At 25.3% G+C, this 18,601-nt stretch overlaps 3 protein-coding genes across 3 annotated transcripts; all 3 read right to left on the bottom strand.

Moving 5' to 3' along the window:
* Positions 1-1,683: 1,683 nt before the first annotated feature.
* On the bottom strand, positions 1,684-3,683 carry LOC122851554 (microsomal glutathione S-transferase 1-like). The gene is made up of 3 exons (XM_044150856.1): positions 3,599-3,683; positions 3,138-3,330; positions 1,684-3,008 (listed from the first exon to the last, which is right to left on the bottom strand). The coding sequence occupies exons 2-3, from the start codon at positions 3,267-3,269 to the stop codon at positions 2,673-2,675; spliced, it is 468 nt and encodes a 155-aa protein (XP_044006791.1). The 5' UTR covers positions 3,270-3,330; positions 3,599-3,683; the 3' UTR covers positions 1,684-2,672.
* Positions 3,668-6,003, bottom strand: LOC122851553 (PI-PLC X domain-containing protein 1). Its single transcript, XM_044150855.1, has 6 exons — positions 5,632-6,003; positions 5,362-5,535; positions 5,046-5,277; positions 4,604-4,963; positions 4,327-4,514; positions 3,668-4,254 (listed from the first exon to the last, which is right to left on the bottom strand). The coding sequence occupies exons 1-6, from the start codon at positions 5,690-5,692 to the stop codon at positions 3,893-3,895; spliced, it is 1,377 nt and encodes a 458-aa protein (XP_044006790.1). The 5' UTR covers positions 5,693-6,003; the 3' UTR covers positions 3,668-3,892.
* Positions 6,004-8,091: 2,088 nt separating this feature from the next.
* LOC122853541 (palmitoleoyl-protein carboxylesterase NOTUM) lies at positions 8,092-18,042 on the bottom strand. The gene is made up of 8 exons (XM_044154041.1): positions 17,393-18,042; positions 10,178-10,547; positions 10,035-10,095; positions 9,495-9,928; positions 9,130-9,415; positions 8,895-9,042; positions 8,573-8,630; positions 8,092-8,478 (listed from the first exon to the last, which is right to left on the bottom strand). Exons 1-8 carry the CDS (start codon positions 17,408-17,410, stop codon positions 8,144-8,146), a joined length of 1,710 nt encoding a protein of 569 aa, XP_044009976.1. The 5' UTR covers positions 17,411-18,042; the 3' UTR covers positions 8,092-8,143.
* Between the last annotated feature and the right edge of the window lie 559 nt (positions 18,043-18,601).

Genomic DNA, 18,601 nt, shown 5'->3' with positions numbered 1-18,601 from the left:
AATTAAAAATAAATTTCCAATCAATTTTAAACTATTAATCCATGTGCAATTGTTTGATTTTAATTAAAATATTAATATTTTATTATTTGCGACGCGAAAAATTTTGCAATTAAAATGGCTGCCGTGGAACGCCATGGGACGCCGTGTAAATTATTATTTGGAAATTTATTTTTTTTATCATTTTTTTCTTACTAAAATTACTTGGTGTTTGTGTTTTTATTTTTGTTTATTTTTTTACTCCATTAATTTACTCCTTTATTATTATTTATTTTATTTTCTATCTGTGTTTGCAAACAATTAAATTTTTATTTTATTTTACATAATCGCGCGGCTATTGTTCATTTTTTTTTTTCTTTTATTCATTTTTTTATTTTACAAGTTTTTTTGGCTTGATCAAGTCTGCTCCATTATTTAATTTTATTTATTTATTTTTTTTTAATTTAATAATAATTAATTGATAAATAACGGGCGGTCAAATGAGAATAATTTTTTTTTTAAGGATATATTGGCAAAAATTATTTTTCACGAAATCGCGGCCATTTTGTTACATCATATAAGGACGCTCTTGATTTTTTTTTTTTTTTCTCAAAAAAAAAAACTAGGCAGTTTTTATTTACCCGGGTTAAATAATAGTGATTCCAACTAATATTTTTACAAGTTCGTTTATAGAAAAATTAATTTTTCACGAAATTAGAAGCTATAGGATTTATAAAATATTTTTTTTTCCTTTACTCTTGTCCTTATCTATTCATTATTATTCTGTTTATTATTTTTTTATTTTCTTTTATTTAATTCATCTCTGATGCTTTAATCGGTTGACAATAAATATAATTATTGTCTCTATGCGAATCAACAACTGGACCAATCAACAAAAAAAAAAAAAAAAAAAATGAATGAATGAGTTTAATTATTATTTTGATGAGACTATTATTTAATAAAACTGATGAAATTTTATTGAATAACAAATGCCAAGTTTTATCTCGTCATGTATATGCAACAACAACAATTTCAACATGCAACAATTATTTTTTAACGGCGTACTTTCCATAGATGCAACTGGATCATCATCGTCATCTAGTTTAATGTCTCGAAAATAACTCTGATAATTATTTTTTTTTCAATTCAACTACATTGTCATAATCAAATGATGAAGTTGATTTGATTCCATATGACATCAGGCTCTAAAAAATAATTTTTTTATCATAATTATACATTAAAATTGTATTTTATTTTTACCACAATGATTCATTGAATTGTTTTTGAATTTTTAACAAAATAATTAATATTTTTTTATGTTTTAGTTATTTTTCAGAGTGTTTGTGAGAGTATGAAAGTGGCTTTGTGTAAATATACAATATATTTGTGGCATGGCTGTATAATATGCCTGATGATCCATCTGAACATCTTGGCGCTTTTTGCTGATACACTTGGCCATAGCTGATTTAAGGTAAATGCTTGATAATTTTCACCAATATATTTTTCGTTTTCAGTATGGCATGGTCTTTTTGAAAATTGATAGTTAAGCGAAAATTATTTTGAAATACTGAAATATGTCATCAGCTGAAAAGTTAACGAGTAACTTGTTCAGTTGTGGGTAACTCGCGTTGGATTTCCAACTTGGACATTTGAAAGTAAACAGAGTACTCTGACAGAAAACACTTTGGACAGCAATAAAATTATCAACAGAAAATTAGCTCATTTAATTCGGACAATTTAATATATACATTTATTGACAAAACAATTTTGATGCACATGATACATCAACGTGTATTTACCTTCATCGTTTTTATTTTTACAATATTTCGTCGTGATACTTATGTTTTTCTTGATTCATTTTAATTATTAACAAAAATATCATTCATAATTAATGACAAAGACAAGTAAACAAATCAACTGCTGCTAATTTTATTTTGTCAGACTAATGGGGAAAATTTAATAACTTAGTTTAGGGCGATATTTAATACACCCTTGTGAATACGAGACAACTAAAAACTTTATTTTTTTTTAAATACATAAATTATGCAGAGTAAATTTCTCCATCAATGATTACAATAATTGATATGAAAATAATAAATTATTTAAACTTTAATTATTCTCTTTTATCCCAATAGAATAAATTTATTAATCTTATTTTATTTTTTACTTCATTACCGATATATATTTTATTCGTAAAACTTTTTAATTCCCAAACTAGTCTTATAGTAAAAAGATAAATAAAACAAATTGTCTTAATTTTTCAAATACTTTTAAATTTAAAAAAAAAAAGTAATTTTTTGAAATTAATATCATTATTAGTTTCATTAAATTAAAACAAGGAATAAATCAAATGAAAATTATAATAATATTTGCAATTTATATATTTATTTTTTTATTATTTTAAATTTACTTGAAATAAATAATTTATTTATTTCATCTAAATTATGATATAATAAAATAAATAAATATAAAATAACAAGTTCATGTTTTTTTTTCTTTTGAATTTTAAATGATTAAACTGATTATTATTCAAAACAACAATTTCATCAAGGTTATTTTACATATAGAATTACTTATATGTTAGATTTAAAATACATACTTGTATTAAATTTAAAAAACAAAAAACATTATAACTTTTTAATATAAATTTTATTACTCATCGGATAATTATTTAATTAACGTAATTATGTAATAGTTTAAGTGTAATAATAATAATGATAGGCAGTTGCGATTGATTGATATAAAGTTATATTAAATCCAACAAGAAATGAAAAAAATCTTGCTGGTTGTGGTATAACAATGACTGCATAAACAATCGTGTGTATAATTCGACTAATTGCAAACCATTTAATTAGTGAAGCAACTAAAGCTGTTTCTGGTGATGTTGTTAGCCAAAGAATTGTTGATAATGCCCATGGTAATATATTTTCAAGATCATTTAAATGAGCTCTTCGTACTCTCTCAATTTCTGGATGATCATGTTTTACTTGTGATCTGGAAAGCCAAGTTGCGTCTTCTGGTGATATCCATATCTATTTTTATAAAAATATAAAAACAAATATTTAATTATACACTCACTGGAATATCCAAAATACAACATAAAAATATTTATTTATTTATCATCTTATTAATTATTATTAAATTAAATTTTTAAATATTACCCTTTTACTCCAACGCCATCGACCAATTAAAAACACCATTGCCAAAATTTTTATCACCATTATACTTCCCCAAAATGCAAAAATTCGAAAATTTTCTTCATTTATTGCTCGCAAATCATCAACGTACGTCATGATTAAAAGTATCTTGTAGATTGTCACATCTCATGTGAAACTTTTGCAACTCATCTGCGTCCTTGAAAAAAAATTCATAATCGTCAATAAATAAAAAAAAACTAAAAATTCTAAACTCTACAAAGTAAGAATGTAATCAGAATGTTGATGATGAATGAAAAAAAAATCATGATCAAAGTTCATAAAATACTGGTTGTTGTAATAAATAATATTTAATTAGTCATTGACAGGAAATGATAATTTAATGATCCAGCAAAATATATATTCGTGTGTCAGTGTAAGTGTCATATTTATTGTTGAATATAATATTAACACTGTGAGGATTTTACCTGAAACCCATCAGCAATATAGCTGATTATATTTTAAATGTATATCTGAGGGGGAATGAATAATAATAATTTATACATGACCAAGCCGGTCATTGAATTTATTTCGAGGTGATATTATTAATATTTCAAGTGATGAAAATTACACAACGGATACATTGTTTTTTTTTTTTTTAATTTTAAATTTATAAATTTTTATTCTACTTTAATTTATTAATATTATTTTGTTTATGTTATTATTATTGTTATTTTTGAATTGAGTACACTCAACATTGCAAAAAAAAAAAAAAAGATTATTTAAAGTTGCCATTGGGCAATATTGCTTTTTTTAATATTTGATTGAATGGCAACATCAATAATATTATTGCCAAGAAAAAAATCAGTTGCAACAATATTTGTTTGTTTCCACCATTCACGTTGAAATAATTTTGTTAAATTTCTATTAATTGAATCAGCCATTTGACGAAGACTACCAGATGGTTTAAATATAACATCCATTGGTCTTGGTGTTAATTCAGCCATAACTGCCCACATGGGATTTTGTGTTATTCTTGTTTTCATAGGATTCATTAATAAACTTTCAAGATACTCAAAAAGTCCCTCTGGTGTTTGTTGATTACCCCATGCTTGGGTCAATGGTGGCCAAAGCCATTCATACTCTAAATATAAATAAATTATAAATATTATTATTGCACAATTTTTATTATTTTTTATAAATTTATATAACTAACCATTAACAGTGTGTTTGTCATTATAACATATTATAAGACGTTTACCACTGTTCCATATTTGATTGAGTGTTGGTCCAAGACCATCAACACCACGACTTGGTTTTAATATTAATGATTCAAATTCACGATGAAGTATTGATATTAATTTACGATGTCTTCCTTGTCTTCCCTCAAAACCAACTGGAAATCTATATTATTTAATGAAATATAATATTTGATGAGACGTTCAGTTATTATTTAAATGTTGATAATAGATTGAGAAAAAAAAAAAATTAACCTGTGAAAATCCATAATGACAACTTCACCCCTTGCAACATCTAGAAAATTTTTAATATCTTTAATAATATTTGATAATGGATTAATACGTATGACATCATGATTAATCCAAAATCTACTGGTATGATTATTATCAATTTCATCAATTCTAGTTCCATTATGTGATATTGGAGGATAATAACCAACTCTTAAATCAAAATATCTTATTCCATGTACTAATTGTGTCCAAATATCACGATCTTGAGTTAATAAATATCTTTGAAATGCATCACGACGTGTTAAATCACCATGTTTGTAACATCCAGAATTATGAGTACCAGGTATCATGAGTGTACCAATTGGTAGTCTTCCAAGTTGTCGTCTCAATTTATAAAATAAAATGCATATAAATATATTTTTATTATATCAAGCTTAAATGGTAAATTTTAAAAACAAATAATTACCTTAAATCATACATCCAAGTTGGCCAAATACCAATACAAGAACTTGTTAATATTGCATTGTCTTTGTACAAAGCAGCATGATGCTTAAGGCAATGAGTACCAGGTAGTGTTGCACCATCAGCAATGTCCCATCCACCTGGTAATACTGGTCTTCCAACAACAATATTAGTACGATAATAACCATATGGATGTTCAGCAAGTATTAAAATTAATAATGGCTTCAAACTCGAATCTAAAAAATTTATATATAAAATAACAAAAGCTCTAACACGCTATTCCGTAAATTAATTAATTTGAAAAAAAAAGCTTTAATAACTGTGAACTGGATTAGCATCAAAAACTTTGATTGTATCTGGTAGTTCAATATTTGGTGGACAATCTAAATCCCAATTAACTTCAAGTTCAGCATCGACAACTCTGTCACTAGCAACAATTGGTCGCCAAAGTGATGAAACAGATAGCCAAACTTTACCACACTGTGTTGCAATTGCTTAATTTCCCAAAAAAAAAATAAAGATTAATTTATAATAATTTAACAAATTAAATCATTTTTTTTTTGCTTTTGATAAATTTTTAAATTACTCACCCACATTACAATAGCACAATGTTAAAATGAAAATAATAAAACTAGCACATTTATTTTTCATTTTAATAATTAAATAATTTCCAGAGCAAATAAAGCTCTTGATTAAAATTTTTAAATATATTTGGTAAAATGAAAAACTAAATTAAAATTAAAAAAAAAAAACAAAAACAGGCAAACCCTGTTTAAGTTCTTATGAACAACTGCTTGGCGAGTACAATTTAATCGAGACCCACGCATTTACTCGTCAATTGGTTTAGTTTTTTAAATGTTGGGGGCAATCCAACATCGTGTATAAGCTTTCGTCTACTGAATGATGATCATCATCATGATTTCAAGTTCCCCGTGTGTTGTCAACATTAAATACTGTTTCCTGTGTATTCAGGATATAAATTGTCGGATAAGAGAATTACTCTTGTTCATAACAATTTGTTTTTTTTTTTTCTGATAATCAATCAAATACATATTAATCTAATATAGAAAAATAAATTAAAGACATGCAGTTTTATTTATGCTGAGTAATTTTGTTTTTTAATTTTTTTTATCATTGAAAAATATTTTTGTTTACTTGAAAGACTTCCAATTTTAATCAAAATGTTGATTAATCAATCTGTGATAAATTGATGCCAATAAATTTATTTTTTTTTTTTTTCACAAACAACATTAATCAATTCTATATCTATCTACTCGTTAAAATGATAATTAATTAGCTATACAAATTTAAATAATAAGAATGAAATAAATAAATCAAAAAGTCAATTGGTATAATATATATAGATATACAATTTATTTACAGACATACAATTTTTGTTGACATGTAGAAAATATAATAATGTTCGACTTGACGAAAAAAAAAAAAACAAAAAAAAAAGCCCCAAATTAATTCGAGCGTATTATTTATAATAATAATAATTAATGTGATGATGTTTGTCTAGATTAGAAGGTTGCATATATTAATCAAAGATTTAATAATTAAAAAAAAAAAAAAGAAATAAAAAAATCAAGGAAACAAGTTTCAATTGCAAAATTATACGAGGTAGAAAAAAAAAATTAAAAAAAAAAATCTATGCCTTGATAAATGGATAATTTAATTAATGAAAAAAATTAATAATACTGTTTTTATATTTAAATTATTATTACAGTATTATTAATGTTTTTTATTAATTACATTATTTTTTGTTTCATAATTATTTTTTTAGAGCTTAATTTTTATTATTTTTTATTTTTTAATAAAATAAACTGATCAAATAATAATTTAAATTTTTTTTTGAAACCTTAACAATTGTTATTTAATGTATAAAATGTTTTTTTTTTTTTCTCTTTTTTTTGTACCTTAATGTTTCGGTACACAATGAACATTAAATGCAATTTTAATTGCTGAGGTAGATAATTTAATCAGTCTATAAAACAGGAAAGAAACAAGTTAGTTATTTTCAATTTTTAAATAAAATTAATAATAATATCAATTATAATAATAGTAATAATAATAATAATTATAAATCGTATTTGTGTACCTTTGGTACAATTAAAGTACCAAACAAAAAAAAAGAAAAAAAAAACAATTATTTATACATAATTTTTGTTTTAAAAACAACTTAAAAGAGAACAAAAATTTTAAAAAATCAAAAAAAATAAAATAATAAATCTTCTGCTAGTGATGTAAAATCTCGGTGACGTTTTTTTTTTTTTTCTTCTTTTTTCTATCATGTCTAACAAATTTTAATTTATTCTTAATCTTTTTTTTTCTCTTTACTTAATTATTTAGTAGTTAATTCTTAATAACTATAATAAATAAAGTCATTTTATATATATAATCTAAATTATTTAAAAATTATTACAATCATAATATAACTTTTTAAATTGAATTTTTTCTTTTTAAAATTTACCATTCCATTTTTTAATATTTATAATTCTTATGTTTTTATTTTTTTATTATTTGCTTTGTATTATTATTAATATTATTAATTTTTTTTTTTTTTCTCTTTTTCTATATATATACAGTTATTTATTTTGGTCAATTACCATTATTTTTATATCTTGGGTATTATTAGTTTATCTCTGGTGTATCGAACAACTCTGTTGTTCTGTCTTTGTATAAACAACTCAAAGATCCAGAGCATTATTAAATTTATAAAAAAAAAACATTTATATTTACCCTGTATTGTATAGATTTTTTGCTTATAATCAAAAAATAATAAGAATAAAAAATATCAAATAAATGCACATGATTTTAAAAAATAAAAAAAAAAACATCGTTACCTATTTACAACAATAAGTACGTGTTGTGACAGTATTCATTATCACTCTAACTAATAATTATTTCTTTTCTTTTTTTTTTTTTTTCTCTTATTTTCTCTCTTTTTCATTTTAAATAATAAAAAAATAAAAACAATTTTTTTTTTCTATCTTCTTCTTGTCTTGGAGAAAAAAATAAATTTTTTTTTTTTTTTTTAAGAAAATAATAATAATAATATAAATATAGACAAACAAAAAAAGAAAAATGTTAATTTTTAAATTACATTTTTCTTTGTGTTAAAAGATTTAGTAATTCTGTATGTCCCATGTCATTTAATGTGTGTTCATCAATACCAGTTGCACGTGATATATTTGATAAATCAGCACCAAAACTTTTGATAATATCAAGAAATCTAACTTCTTCATGTGAATCAGGATGTATTATTTTTGGACAATCATGATTACAATGTGGCCATAAGCATGATTCAATCAAACGATAATGACAATTACCTTGTGTGCATTTACGTTTGTTTGGTTGTGCTGATCTTTTATTTGGTGGTCTACCATTTTGTATAGTTGTATTATTTTTAGAACCATGTTTACTGTGTCTACGACCTGAAAAATATCAAAAAATTATTCATTAATATAAAATAAATAATAAAATTCAATAATATCAATTAATTATTTATTTATTATTAATAATATTTACCATCTCTTCTTCGTTTATTTTTATCCTTTCTTTCTTTACTACTACTATTATTAGTTATCTTTTTTTTTCTATCTGTATTATTATTGATTTCTTCTTCTTCATCTTCTTCTTTTATATTATTAGTATTATTATTATTATTACTATTATTATTACTATTATTATTATCACTATTATTTATATCATCTTTATTATATTTATCTAAATTTTCATTTTTTCTTTTGTGTTTTTCTCCATTATGTTTTCTATTATTTCTATTGTTTTTATTATGACTTGTTTTATTATTTGGTTTTTTTAAATTATGGTTATTTTTTTCATTATTTTTTTTTTCACCATTTGTACCATTTGTATCATTATTTTTTTCATTTGATTCTGTATTATTTTTATTTTTCCTTTTTTTTTCACCTGAACGAGTTGTTGGTGTACGTGGTAATTTGGCACATGTTTGATTTATTACCTGTGTACTATTTGCACTATAAAAATAAAACAAAATTATATTAATTTTATTATTAAAACAAAATGTTATTATTGAGATAATTATTGTTAATAATAATATTTACTTGTTGGCACTATTGCTGTTTGATTTTGGTGGATTTTTATCCCAACAATGTAATGAATGTGGTAATGATATTTCATCAATTTTAATTGTTGACCAAGTTGGTTTAGTTAATATACTGTGACTAATACAACTTGGTGCAAATACAGCTGATACATCTTCAAGTGTTTCACGTACAAGTTGACTCAGTTGATAAACAAAATCCCATTCTGTTGATTTATTTGGTGCTCTAACATTAACTGCTGATAATTGTTCTTCATCATAAAGCCATTGAAATATAAACACTGGTGCTAAAATAATAATAAATTGATTAATTAAATTGAAGTAAATAATAATTGAGCTTTAAATATATATCTTTTAAATAATTACCATTAATATATGGATATAATCTGTAGCCAAAAAAACATCTCCATGGTTCATCACGATATCTTTCAGTACAACTCTTTGGTATATTTGCTTTCCAATATGAAATACCATTTTTAATTTCTTCAATTGGTGAAAAATTCATTGGTGAATATGGTGGATGATCAAGAAACCAACCAGAATCACAAATACCACGTACTGCTATATGCTTTATATTGAATACATGATGAAGTAAATATTTAACACGATCAAGATTTAACATAACACCAGTACCACCAGCACTACTACCAGCTAATAATAATGAATTTGCATTACCCAAACCAGTTGGTATCAAATCACGTATAACTTGTGTTACTATTTCAGCTCCCATAAATGAATATTCACTATCAATTTTTACCTTAGTACCAGCCCAACTATCACTTGAACAGTATGGTACAAATCTGTAATAATAAAAATAATTAATTATAAATATTTTTACATTTATTTGTCATTCAACAAATAACAATTTAGTATTTGTTTTATTATATTTTATTCAATAATACTTACACGTGATTTGCATTATGCCAAAATGGATTTTCTGTTGGATTAGATGACAATATACCTCCAACTAAAAAAAAAATATAAAATAAATACAAATTTATAAATAAATAAATAAAATTATCATTAGCTTGTATAAAAAAATATCTTACTTTGTCGTTTATCAGTCCAATTGAATGATGTCATTAAATCTCTATTTTCTTTCCATCTTTTTTGACAACTAGTTATATTTGAACAAAAACCACCACCCTCAAGATAAACAATCCATTTTCTTGAACGTATTGATTTTTTAAGATAATAACCAGCTACAGAGCCATCATTACAAGTTACTGTTTTATTTGTAACAGATATACGTTTTAAATTTCTTTCACCTGCACCTCCCCATGCTTTTAATAATAATCGTACTTTAGACATTACAGCATCAGACGGTTCTTGTGAACCAGGTGATGCTTGTAGTGTAGTATTGGTTTCTTTATCGTCGGCCACAACGACGTTTAAAAATAACATACAGAACATTATAATCTGTAACAAAAAAAAAAAATTAAATTAAATTAATATTAAAATACAATTTATATTTATTATAATTTATTCAAATATATATTATTTTTTCTATGTTAATTTTAATGATTATAATTATAATTTGAATAAAATGCATAATAAAAAAAATATTGATTAGATTTGATTAGAGATGAAGACAGAGTTGTGGTGGCGATATTAAATTATTAGAAAAAGCAACATTGAAATTAAATAACAAGAAACATCAAGTGCATCTGTTGTTGTTGTTGTTGTTGGTGATGTTGTTGTTGTTTTTATTTGGTATTGCAAGCTGAGGAATTAAATAGTTGTTTTATTTGATGGTGAGAGTTGTATGAGAAATTGCGAGCATCTCTTGTGTACTGAACTGACGAAGTAGAGTATTAAATGTGGAGACGAGAAGTAAGACGAGTTTGTCGGCACCCGGGGGCAATTCACTGATGCGAATCGAACAAGAATACTATATGAAAGAGTGAAACGACGCGCGCGAGACTAAAATCTTTCTCGGGCAATCCAGTAGCTGTGTTCACCTGGAGGCACATTTTGAGCCTTTTTTTTTTTTTTTTTCCTTTTTTCTTAACCAATCCGATATGCGCCGGTTGTCTGACTCTGTATTATATGATCTCGCCTCATAAATTTGTATCTTTATAAATTTATGCTTGAGAATTATTATATCTCGTGACGGAAGTCGATGCTACAATTTTTTTGCTTTTTTTTTTTTCTAATTTTTTAAATATGAATTATTCAAGAGTAACATTCTATGCCTATATAGGCAAAAAAATAATTTTTAAATATTTTCGTCAGATATCATTTGTATAATTTTATGAAAAGAAAAAAAAAAAAAAATTGAAAAATATTGCAAGTCATTTAAATGATTATGTGTTCTTTGATTTTTCAAAATTTATTCTTCATCTGCTTCCTCACTTTTTTTTTTTTTTTTTTTTCTCTTAACTTTTTTATTCGTTTTTAAAATCCATGGCAATTCAGTGTTGAGTCTAAGACGATTAGGGTCAAGTTCCAGGACGGTAGCAAGCGGAAACACACCGTAGAAACAGAAGCTGGAACTCGGTTAGATGAAAGGTACCGCCGTTGATATTTTTTAAAGAGAAACGGAGCTCTTTTGGTCTTGGATGATGAGACATCAAGAGAGAATGAGTTAAAGAGAAAGAGAGATAAATCAAAATAATCATAAAAAACAATATAATAATTTGCACAGTATAATAAAATATAATATTGGATAAAAAAAAAAATAAATAAATTTCTTTTATTTTAAACGAAAAATGTAATATAATATTTTGGAGTATTAAATTTTTTTGATATTGTTATATCTTAATTTTAAATTTTATAAAAACTTTAAATGTATTTTTATATGCAATCAGATGACTAATTTTTCAGTTAAATTATTTTAAAAAAATAAAAATAGCCGCAAGTTTGTACTTTGGTGGGCCAAACACCTCTAGACAAAAAGCTCTTTAAAAAAGCAAAAAATATATGCCTATAAATATAAATTCATTCGAAGAATCAGATACTTTTTTATAGATGTATTTTTATTTTAATACCCATGGAAAATTGGCGAAAGCGAAAGTGACATTGTTGAGCGAAGAAAATTGAGTTTCACTGTCGGCAAATTTTCATCGGATTTTGCGCTTCACGATCCAATTGCGTACGAACACGGAGAAAAACTTGTAAATCAAATTTGACGACTGAATATTCGGTCTTGTCTTTCAACCTTTTTATTCTTTTTTTTTTTTTCATTTCGGTTCTTTCTTCCTTTTTTTTTATTTTGTTTCCATTGTCCTTTACTGTATACAGGTTCCTCCCAACGAAGAGATACACACTCTCTCTCACTCTCTCGGGGGGCCCCTGTTTTTGGACACGTCTCAAAGTAGTCCTTTTTTTAATTTTTTTATTTTTCGAGATGCCACGGGAGTGTCCACCATTACGCAACCTCTTTATTATGCCGTAAATCACTAAGACCTGAAGAAGAAGATTCGTCGTGTATTCTTACTTGGAAGGGGGTTTTTAGTTGTGGTGCCGCATTTACAAATAATAAAATAAAAAGAAGAAAGCAGAACAAGAATAAAAAACGTCAAAAATAAAAGTGTCCAACAGGTGGATAGACAGTAAATAATACAAAACATGAAATGTCAGTTGCAACATTGTTATATATATACGAATTGTTCACTAATGTCTCTCAGAGTCTTAGCTTATATTTATTAATAAAAACTAAATAATTATTTTTAAATTCTCTCTAGTATATATATAATAAATAAATTCAACTAATTTTTAATGCAAGCATTTGAAAATAATATAAATAATTTTGATATATAGTTGTAGTCGTTTTGTGAGATGCATTAAAATTGTTGGCAATGAATGTTGAGTTTAATCAATGCACCGAGAGTCACCCTTTGACTTAACGATCGTTGGCTTTTACTCCGGATGTTGATGATGTTGATGAGATGACGGTCTCGTTACACTTGACCATAACAATTTATAAATAATCAATATAAATTTTAATGCTTGATGGAATAAGTAACGGCTCAATTAGTAAATCGTCTTTTTTCCATATAAATATCAATTATATTTTTATACATTTGTTAATAAAATAAATACATATCTTATAATCAGCAAAGAATTGCTCAGTTTAAAATGAGAATTTGCCGAGGAGAGCAGGTGGTAAAATATATATATAGATAGAGGTAGATGGGGGTTACCTATAATATATATAAACTTGATACGCAAGTTTGAAAGAGGCGCGTACCAGTCGGCAAGTCAAAGAGATTTTCTCCCCTCCCATTTAAAGTAACATCGCGGCAGAAACCCCGTCGCCTAACAAGGGCTGAAATATTACAGCCGCGATCTCACTCGACATTCACATGTCTGGCCTTCATGATTTTTATTATAAATTTTAATATTAATATTATTATTTTTTTTTTTTCAAAATATAAAATTAAAATAATATATAAATAAATTTATAAAACTTTAATTTAACAATAATAATTAATAAATTAAAAGAAAGAAAAAAATATATATATATTTCAATTAAAATTAAATATACATGTAATAAATAAATTTCAATGAATTAATTATTAAAATGAAGTTGAAGTTGTCCAATTAAAAAGCCATTTACCATTGATGAATATCATTATTATTGAGTATCGCATGTTTATAATAATAATTAAATAATTATAAATATATTCACTATAAAAAATTTGTTAAAATATATATATGGTGTCAAGTTAAATGGATTTTTAATTGGATATGTTTTTTTTTTTTTTTTCAACTTCATTTTAATGAATAATTTATTGAAGTTGTGATATTTTTTATTTGAATTAAAAAAAAACAAAACAATTATATAAATATTGATAAAACAATGTTGTTGAATTTTGTAATTATTTTTTAATTAAGATGTATATTTTTTTATTGTTTTAATGAAAGAGAAAAAAATAAAATATATATAGACAAGTTCGAGTATGGTATAGAGTATATAAAAGATTGATCGAAACTTTGCTTGGTTGCGATCATGATACGCGTATCGAGTATCCGGTGAGCGTGACTGTCGTGATGGTTGTTGATCTTGATGGTGGATTGGTGTGTTGGTTAGTTGGTTGGTTTGTTGGTGGATGATGGTGGGCCATTGGTGAAGTAAATATATTTAATACTGTTGGTCTGTTGGTGATGGTAACACAGAGGATTTGTGGCGGTGTCTTCCGCTCTCTACTTGAGCCGCGTGCCCGCTCTCTCGTTCACGCCCGAGGTGAGCCTTTGATGTGTGCCGCCTACACTCTATTCACGCTAACTTTTTTTTTATTTTTCTCATTTGTTGTATTCTTTGTTGTATTTTTTTATTTTATTTTTATTATATTGCCACATTTATTATCACATTATCTATTAAATTTAATTTTTAAAAATATATTTTTTTTTGTTTTTTTAATTTATTGATAATTTAAAAATAATAAAAAAAATTATGCAACTTTTTTTTGTTTTATATATATAAAGCGTATTTATAAACCATTGCAGTAGCAAGATAAATTTGCAATTATTTTACAAGAAATTTTATTATTATTATTTTGAGAATTCGTCTCGGAAGATTCTTCACGCGTGCTCAGGCGGCACGCGGGACTTTATAGTACTCTTATATTGTGATGCATAACATGAAATATATATACGCAACTTGGCTCCAATGGCTTTGGAGTTTGCGGAAGCGCTGTAGAGCTTCAACAACCCATACTTCAAAGACTCTACGACCGGCATAACATCAGAAACGTGTTAAAAAAAAAAAAAAGAAAAAGGTAAAAGCAAAAAAAGCGAGAGAAGAGAAAAAAAGGAAAAGGCAAAGAAAAAGAAAGGAAAGGAAAGGTCAAGGAAAAATAAAGATAGTGAATAAATAATCTAAAGTAAACAAATTTTTATTATTTTTTTTTATTTGACAATAACAACTTAAAATAAAAAAATAAAAAAAAAAATACATATTTTCACTATATTAAATATAATATTATTTAGAGAAAGAAAATATGTTGTCCTAGGTGTTTTATTATTGATCAAAGTATTATTTATTATTTATTTTTTTTCGTGTGCATACACATCTGTAGAAAATTTACCTCTTGGCAGCACGCAGGGTATATCCCTAGACATATATATACAGCCAGTCAGTATACATTTACGTTTGATCTTACCGCCTTGGTGAGATCGGCAAAAGGCATTTTGTTTCTTTTTTTAAATTTTATTTTTTTGCCACAAGGTATATGTATAAGAATGTGCTTGCAAGTATAAATATTGCACAGTATTATAGACTGTTTATTTTACTCACAATTTACAATATTTAAAAAATAATAATAAATAATTATATATTACAATTCATAAAAATAAAAAAAAAAGCTCTTTTGTTGACATTTTCATTGATCGATTTAATTTCTTTTTGAAAAAAAAAAAAAAACAAAACATCAAAGCAAATTCTAAATGTTTCTGACAAGTAGTACTATGTAGTCTATAACTGGTTCCAAACATATATTTATTATTCCACAATGTGACGCGTGCCTGTCCACGTGTTACTGATCCTCTCTTTCTTTTCACTGTGTTAGATTCATTCTATTTTTTTTTTTCTTTTTTTTTTACTCCAAAATACACATGCTTTTCAACATATCCTTGCACAAGCTTAATTTTCATCAATTAAATTGAATATATAATAGAAAATTATTAATTATTTTCAATAAAATACATATAATAAATTTAAATTAATAAAAAATTGATTATAATTTGAATGCGATCAAAGGGTGATTATATATACACATGTATATTGTATTCATGTGCATAAAATAAAAAAAGAGTACTATATATATTATATTATATAAGAAAAAAAATCGAGGAAAAATGCGTTATTGTTGATCGACAATAAAGAGTGGAGTAGATTGAATGATGAAGACAGAGCACAAGAGTGTATATATATAGTAGTTGCGAGGGATGCTGCTGTATGTATATATGTATATATTTATACAAGTGGGGATGGCCACAGAGAGTTGTATAGTTGAGGATAGTGGCGGCTTCTTTGATGTCGGCCGGTACCGTGTGTAATTAGGCTTCCTCCCACCCCACCCCTTTTGGTCTCTGATCTTGCCGCTGTGTCGCTAATTGCTCACCGCCCCGAAGCCAGAAGCATCGCGCGCCAGTTGCTTTTGCTATATAGCCTTTAACTTTGCTTTACTTTTACAATTTTTCATTTAGTTTTTTAAATAATAATAATGATAATAATAATATTATAGATATTTATATACATAATACACTTTTAAATCCATTTAAAACTATATTTTCTTTTTTTTCTACTATCATATAGTCAATTTTCTACTTGATTATTATATTTTACAAGAATTTCAGCGGGATAGTTTCTTTATATTTATATACAATACAATATACAACACAATACCATGGAATAATGACATTTTATTTCAAAAATATAACTATGTTGTGATGAAAAAAAATAGAGTTCAATGAACGGTCAAGTTAAAAAAAAAACAATAAACAATAACAAAATTATTAAATTGTAGTTTTTTTAAAAATATAATACAAATTTTATTAGTTGAAACAAAAAAAAATCAAGACAGTTGAGATAAATTACGTCGTTATATAATTTAAAGAGGAGATCAACAAAACACGTAAAAAAAGAGCCAAGAGCCACCGGGTTCTTTGTCGACAATAATGACGATGATTGCGCGCCAACATTTGCGGCGGAAGTAAGAATGTATATGTGCATTTGAAGATTATATATATATATTGCGTGCAGCGGCATGGACGCACCTTGATTGATTTAATCGTTTGATGAGGGGGTATTTACACCTCTGGATTGGCCCGCTTTATTTATTTTTTTTTATTCTCAACGGAATTCGATAAACGAAACAGATGTGTGATTATAAATAAATTATTTTGTTATTATAGATAAATTTTCTTATACAGTCGGTACTCTTTTACATTTTTAATTTAATATATATATTATTTATTATTTCAAAGAAAATTGAAAATTATTAAATATAATTTCTTGCTAAATTTAAGGCTCAATGAGATCAAAGAGTTTGTGTTGATACACCGAGAAATATTTTTCATGTAGTGCAAAACACATCTGCCAACGACTACGACGACGACAATTTCAAAGAGAATTTCAAAAAAAAAAAAAAATAATAAATAAATAAATAAAATGAAACTTCAAAGATGAAACAAACACACTCATTTATAAAATATATATAGGTATATATTTTTTAAAAATTTAAAAATATCAAACTAATGTTTTTTTTTTAAATAAATAATTTATATTTAATTTTTTTTTTTTTGGGATAAACACTCACCTGACAATTGATCCACATATTGACAGTGAGAACTTCAAGTTCTCAATTAACAATAATAATTTCCAAATTGAATAAACTCGTTCTCCAAAAACTTTAACCACAATTTTTCAATTTATTTCTTAAATAAAAAGAATAAAATCAATTTTTTTTTACTCAGTTGATGACTGAGAGTATGAAAAACACTTGTACACAATTTTTAATACATTGTACTTGATTATCATTTTATCACTTTTAAATTATCCTGGTCACTTAAATTTTTAAATAGTTAAATTTTAAATCAAGTAAAAAAAAATATAATCATTGATTTAAAAAATTAAACAAATAACAACAATTTAATAAGTATTTTGTTATTAGTATATGAATGAATTATTTAATGAATGAAATGAGATTAAAAAAAATATGAAAAAGGCGCCAAGTACAGGTCACGTGGTAATACGCATGAGCACACAATAAATACAAATGATCAAAAAATCGGCACGCGTGCGTCCCTGACAAGAGCGCGAACCACACTGCTGTCGGTTTTCGTAAAGCTCTACTACTTGGTACTGAGCTACCGTGTGTCGCCTCTTCTTCTTCTTCTTCTTCTTCTACTTGTTCTTCTTTTTCTTTGCTTTTTTTTGTTGTCGTTTCTCTCAAACGCCTTTTTTTTTTCTTTCTTTTTTATTATTATTATTATTGTTATTATTATTACTTTTTTGCACCAATCTTTGCAACACCTTATTCTTGCTGTAACAATTCAACACCAAGCTCCAGATTACGTTGATTCTATCACTTGTAAAAAATTTGACAGATATATTTATAAATATTATTATTATTTACTCTTATTTGTATTAACTTTTTTTTGTCTTTTGATTATGATTTTTTTGTTAACTATTTTTTTAATAATTTTATATTTATCAAACTAGTTTGATGAATTTTTTTTCAATTGCTATATATTGCATTTTATTGGCTTGTTGCTTATTTTATTTACTTGGTAAATAAAATAGAAAGAGAATAGTGTTTTTTAATTTTGAAATTATTGAGACTACCTTTCACATTGCCTGCCGGATGCTGACTGACAATCCTCGTGGATTGAGTAGAATTTAAGTATATACATAATAAGAAAGAAGAAAAGGATATTGATAAAAGTCGAGCCGAACGCATCAGTAGAAAATTAATATGTTTATTTTAAAAATTTGAAAAAAATAACAAGACATAATATAACATAAA

Source organism: Aphidius gifuensis, linkage group LG3, assembly GCF_014905175.1.
Source record: "Aphidius gifuensis isolate YNYX2018 linkage group LG3, ASM1490517v1, whole genome shotgun sequence".
Classification (NCBI taxonomy): Eukaryota; Metazoa; Arthropoda; class Insecta; order Hymenoptera; family Braconidae; genus Aphidius; species Aphidius gifuensis.
The sequence above is the reverse complement of the archived record's forward strand: the minus strand, read 5'-3'. Positions and strand labels throughout refer to the sequence as shown.

What these genes read in the sequence shown, in the direction of transcription:
- LOC122851553 (XM_044150855.1), bottom strand. Translation starts at nt 5,692, where the DNA reads ATGAAAAATAAATGTGCTAGTTTTATTATTTTCATTTTAACATTGTGC. An exon ending in ATTGTGCTATTGTAATGTGG is followed by an intron (nt 5,536 to 5,631) that starts GTGAGTAATTTA and finishes TGGGAAATTAAG; the next exon opens with CAATTGCAACACAGTGTGGT. An exon ending in TGATGCTAATCCAGTTCACA is followed by an intron (nt 5,278 to 5,361) that starts GTTATTAAAGCT and finishes TAAATTTTTTAG; the next exon opens with ATTCGAGTTTGAAGCCATTA.
- LOC122851554 (XM_044150856.1), bottom strand. Translation starts at nt 3,269, where the DNA reads ATGACGTACGTTGATGATTTGCGAGCAATAAATGAAGAAAATTTTCGA. An exon ending in GATGGCGTTGGAGTAAAAGG is followed by an intron (nt 3,009 to 3,137) that starts GTAATATTTAAA and finishes TTATAAAAATAG; the next exon opens with ATATGGATATCACCAGAAGA.
- LOC122853541 (XM_044154041.1), bottom strand. An exon ending in TTGGACTGATAAACGACAAA is followed by an intron (nt 10,096 to 10,177) that starts GTAAGATATTTT and finishes TTTTTTTTTTAG; the next exon opens with TTGGAGGTATATTGTCATCT. An exon ending in AACAGCAATAGTGCCAACAA is followed by an intron (nt 9,043 to 9,129) that starts GTAAATATTATT and finishes TTATTTTTATAG; the next exon opens with TGCAAATAGTACACAGGTAA.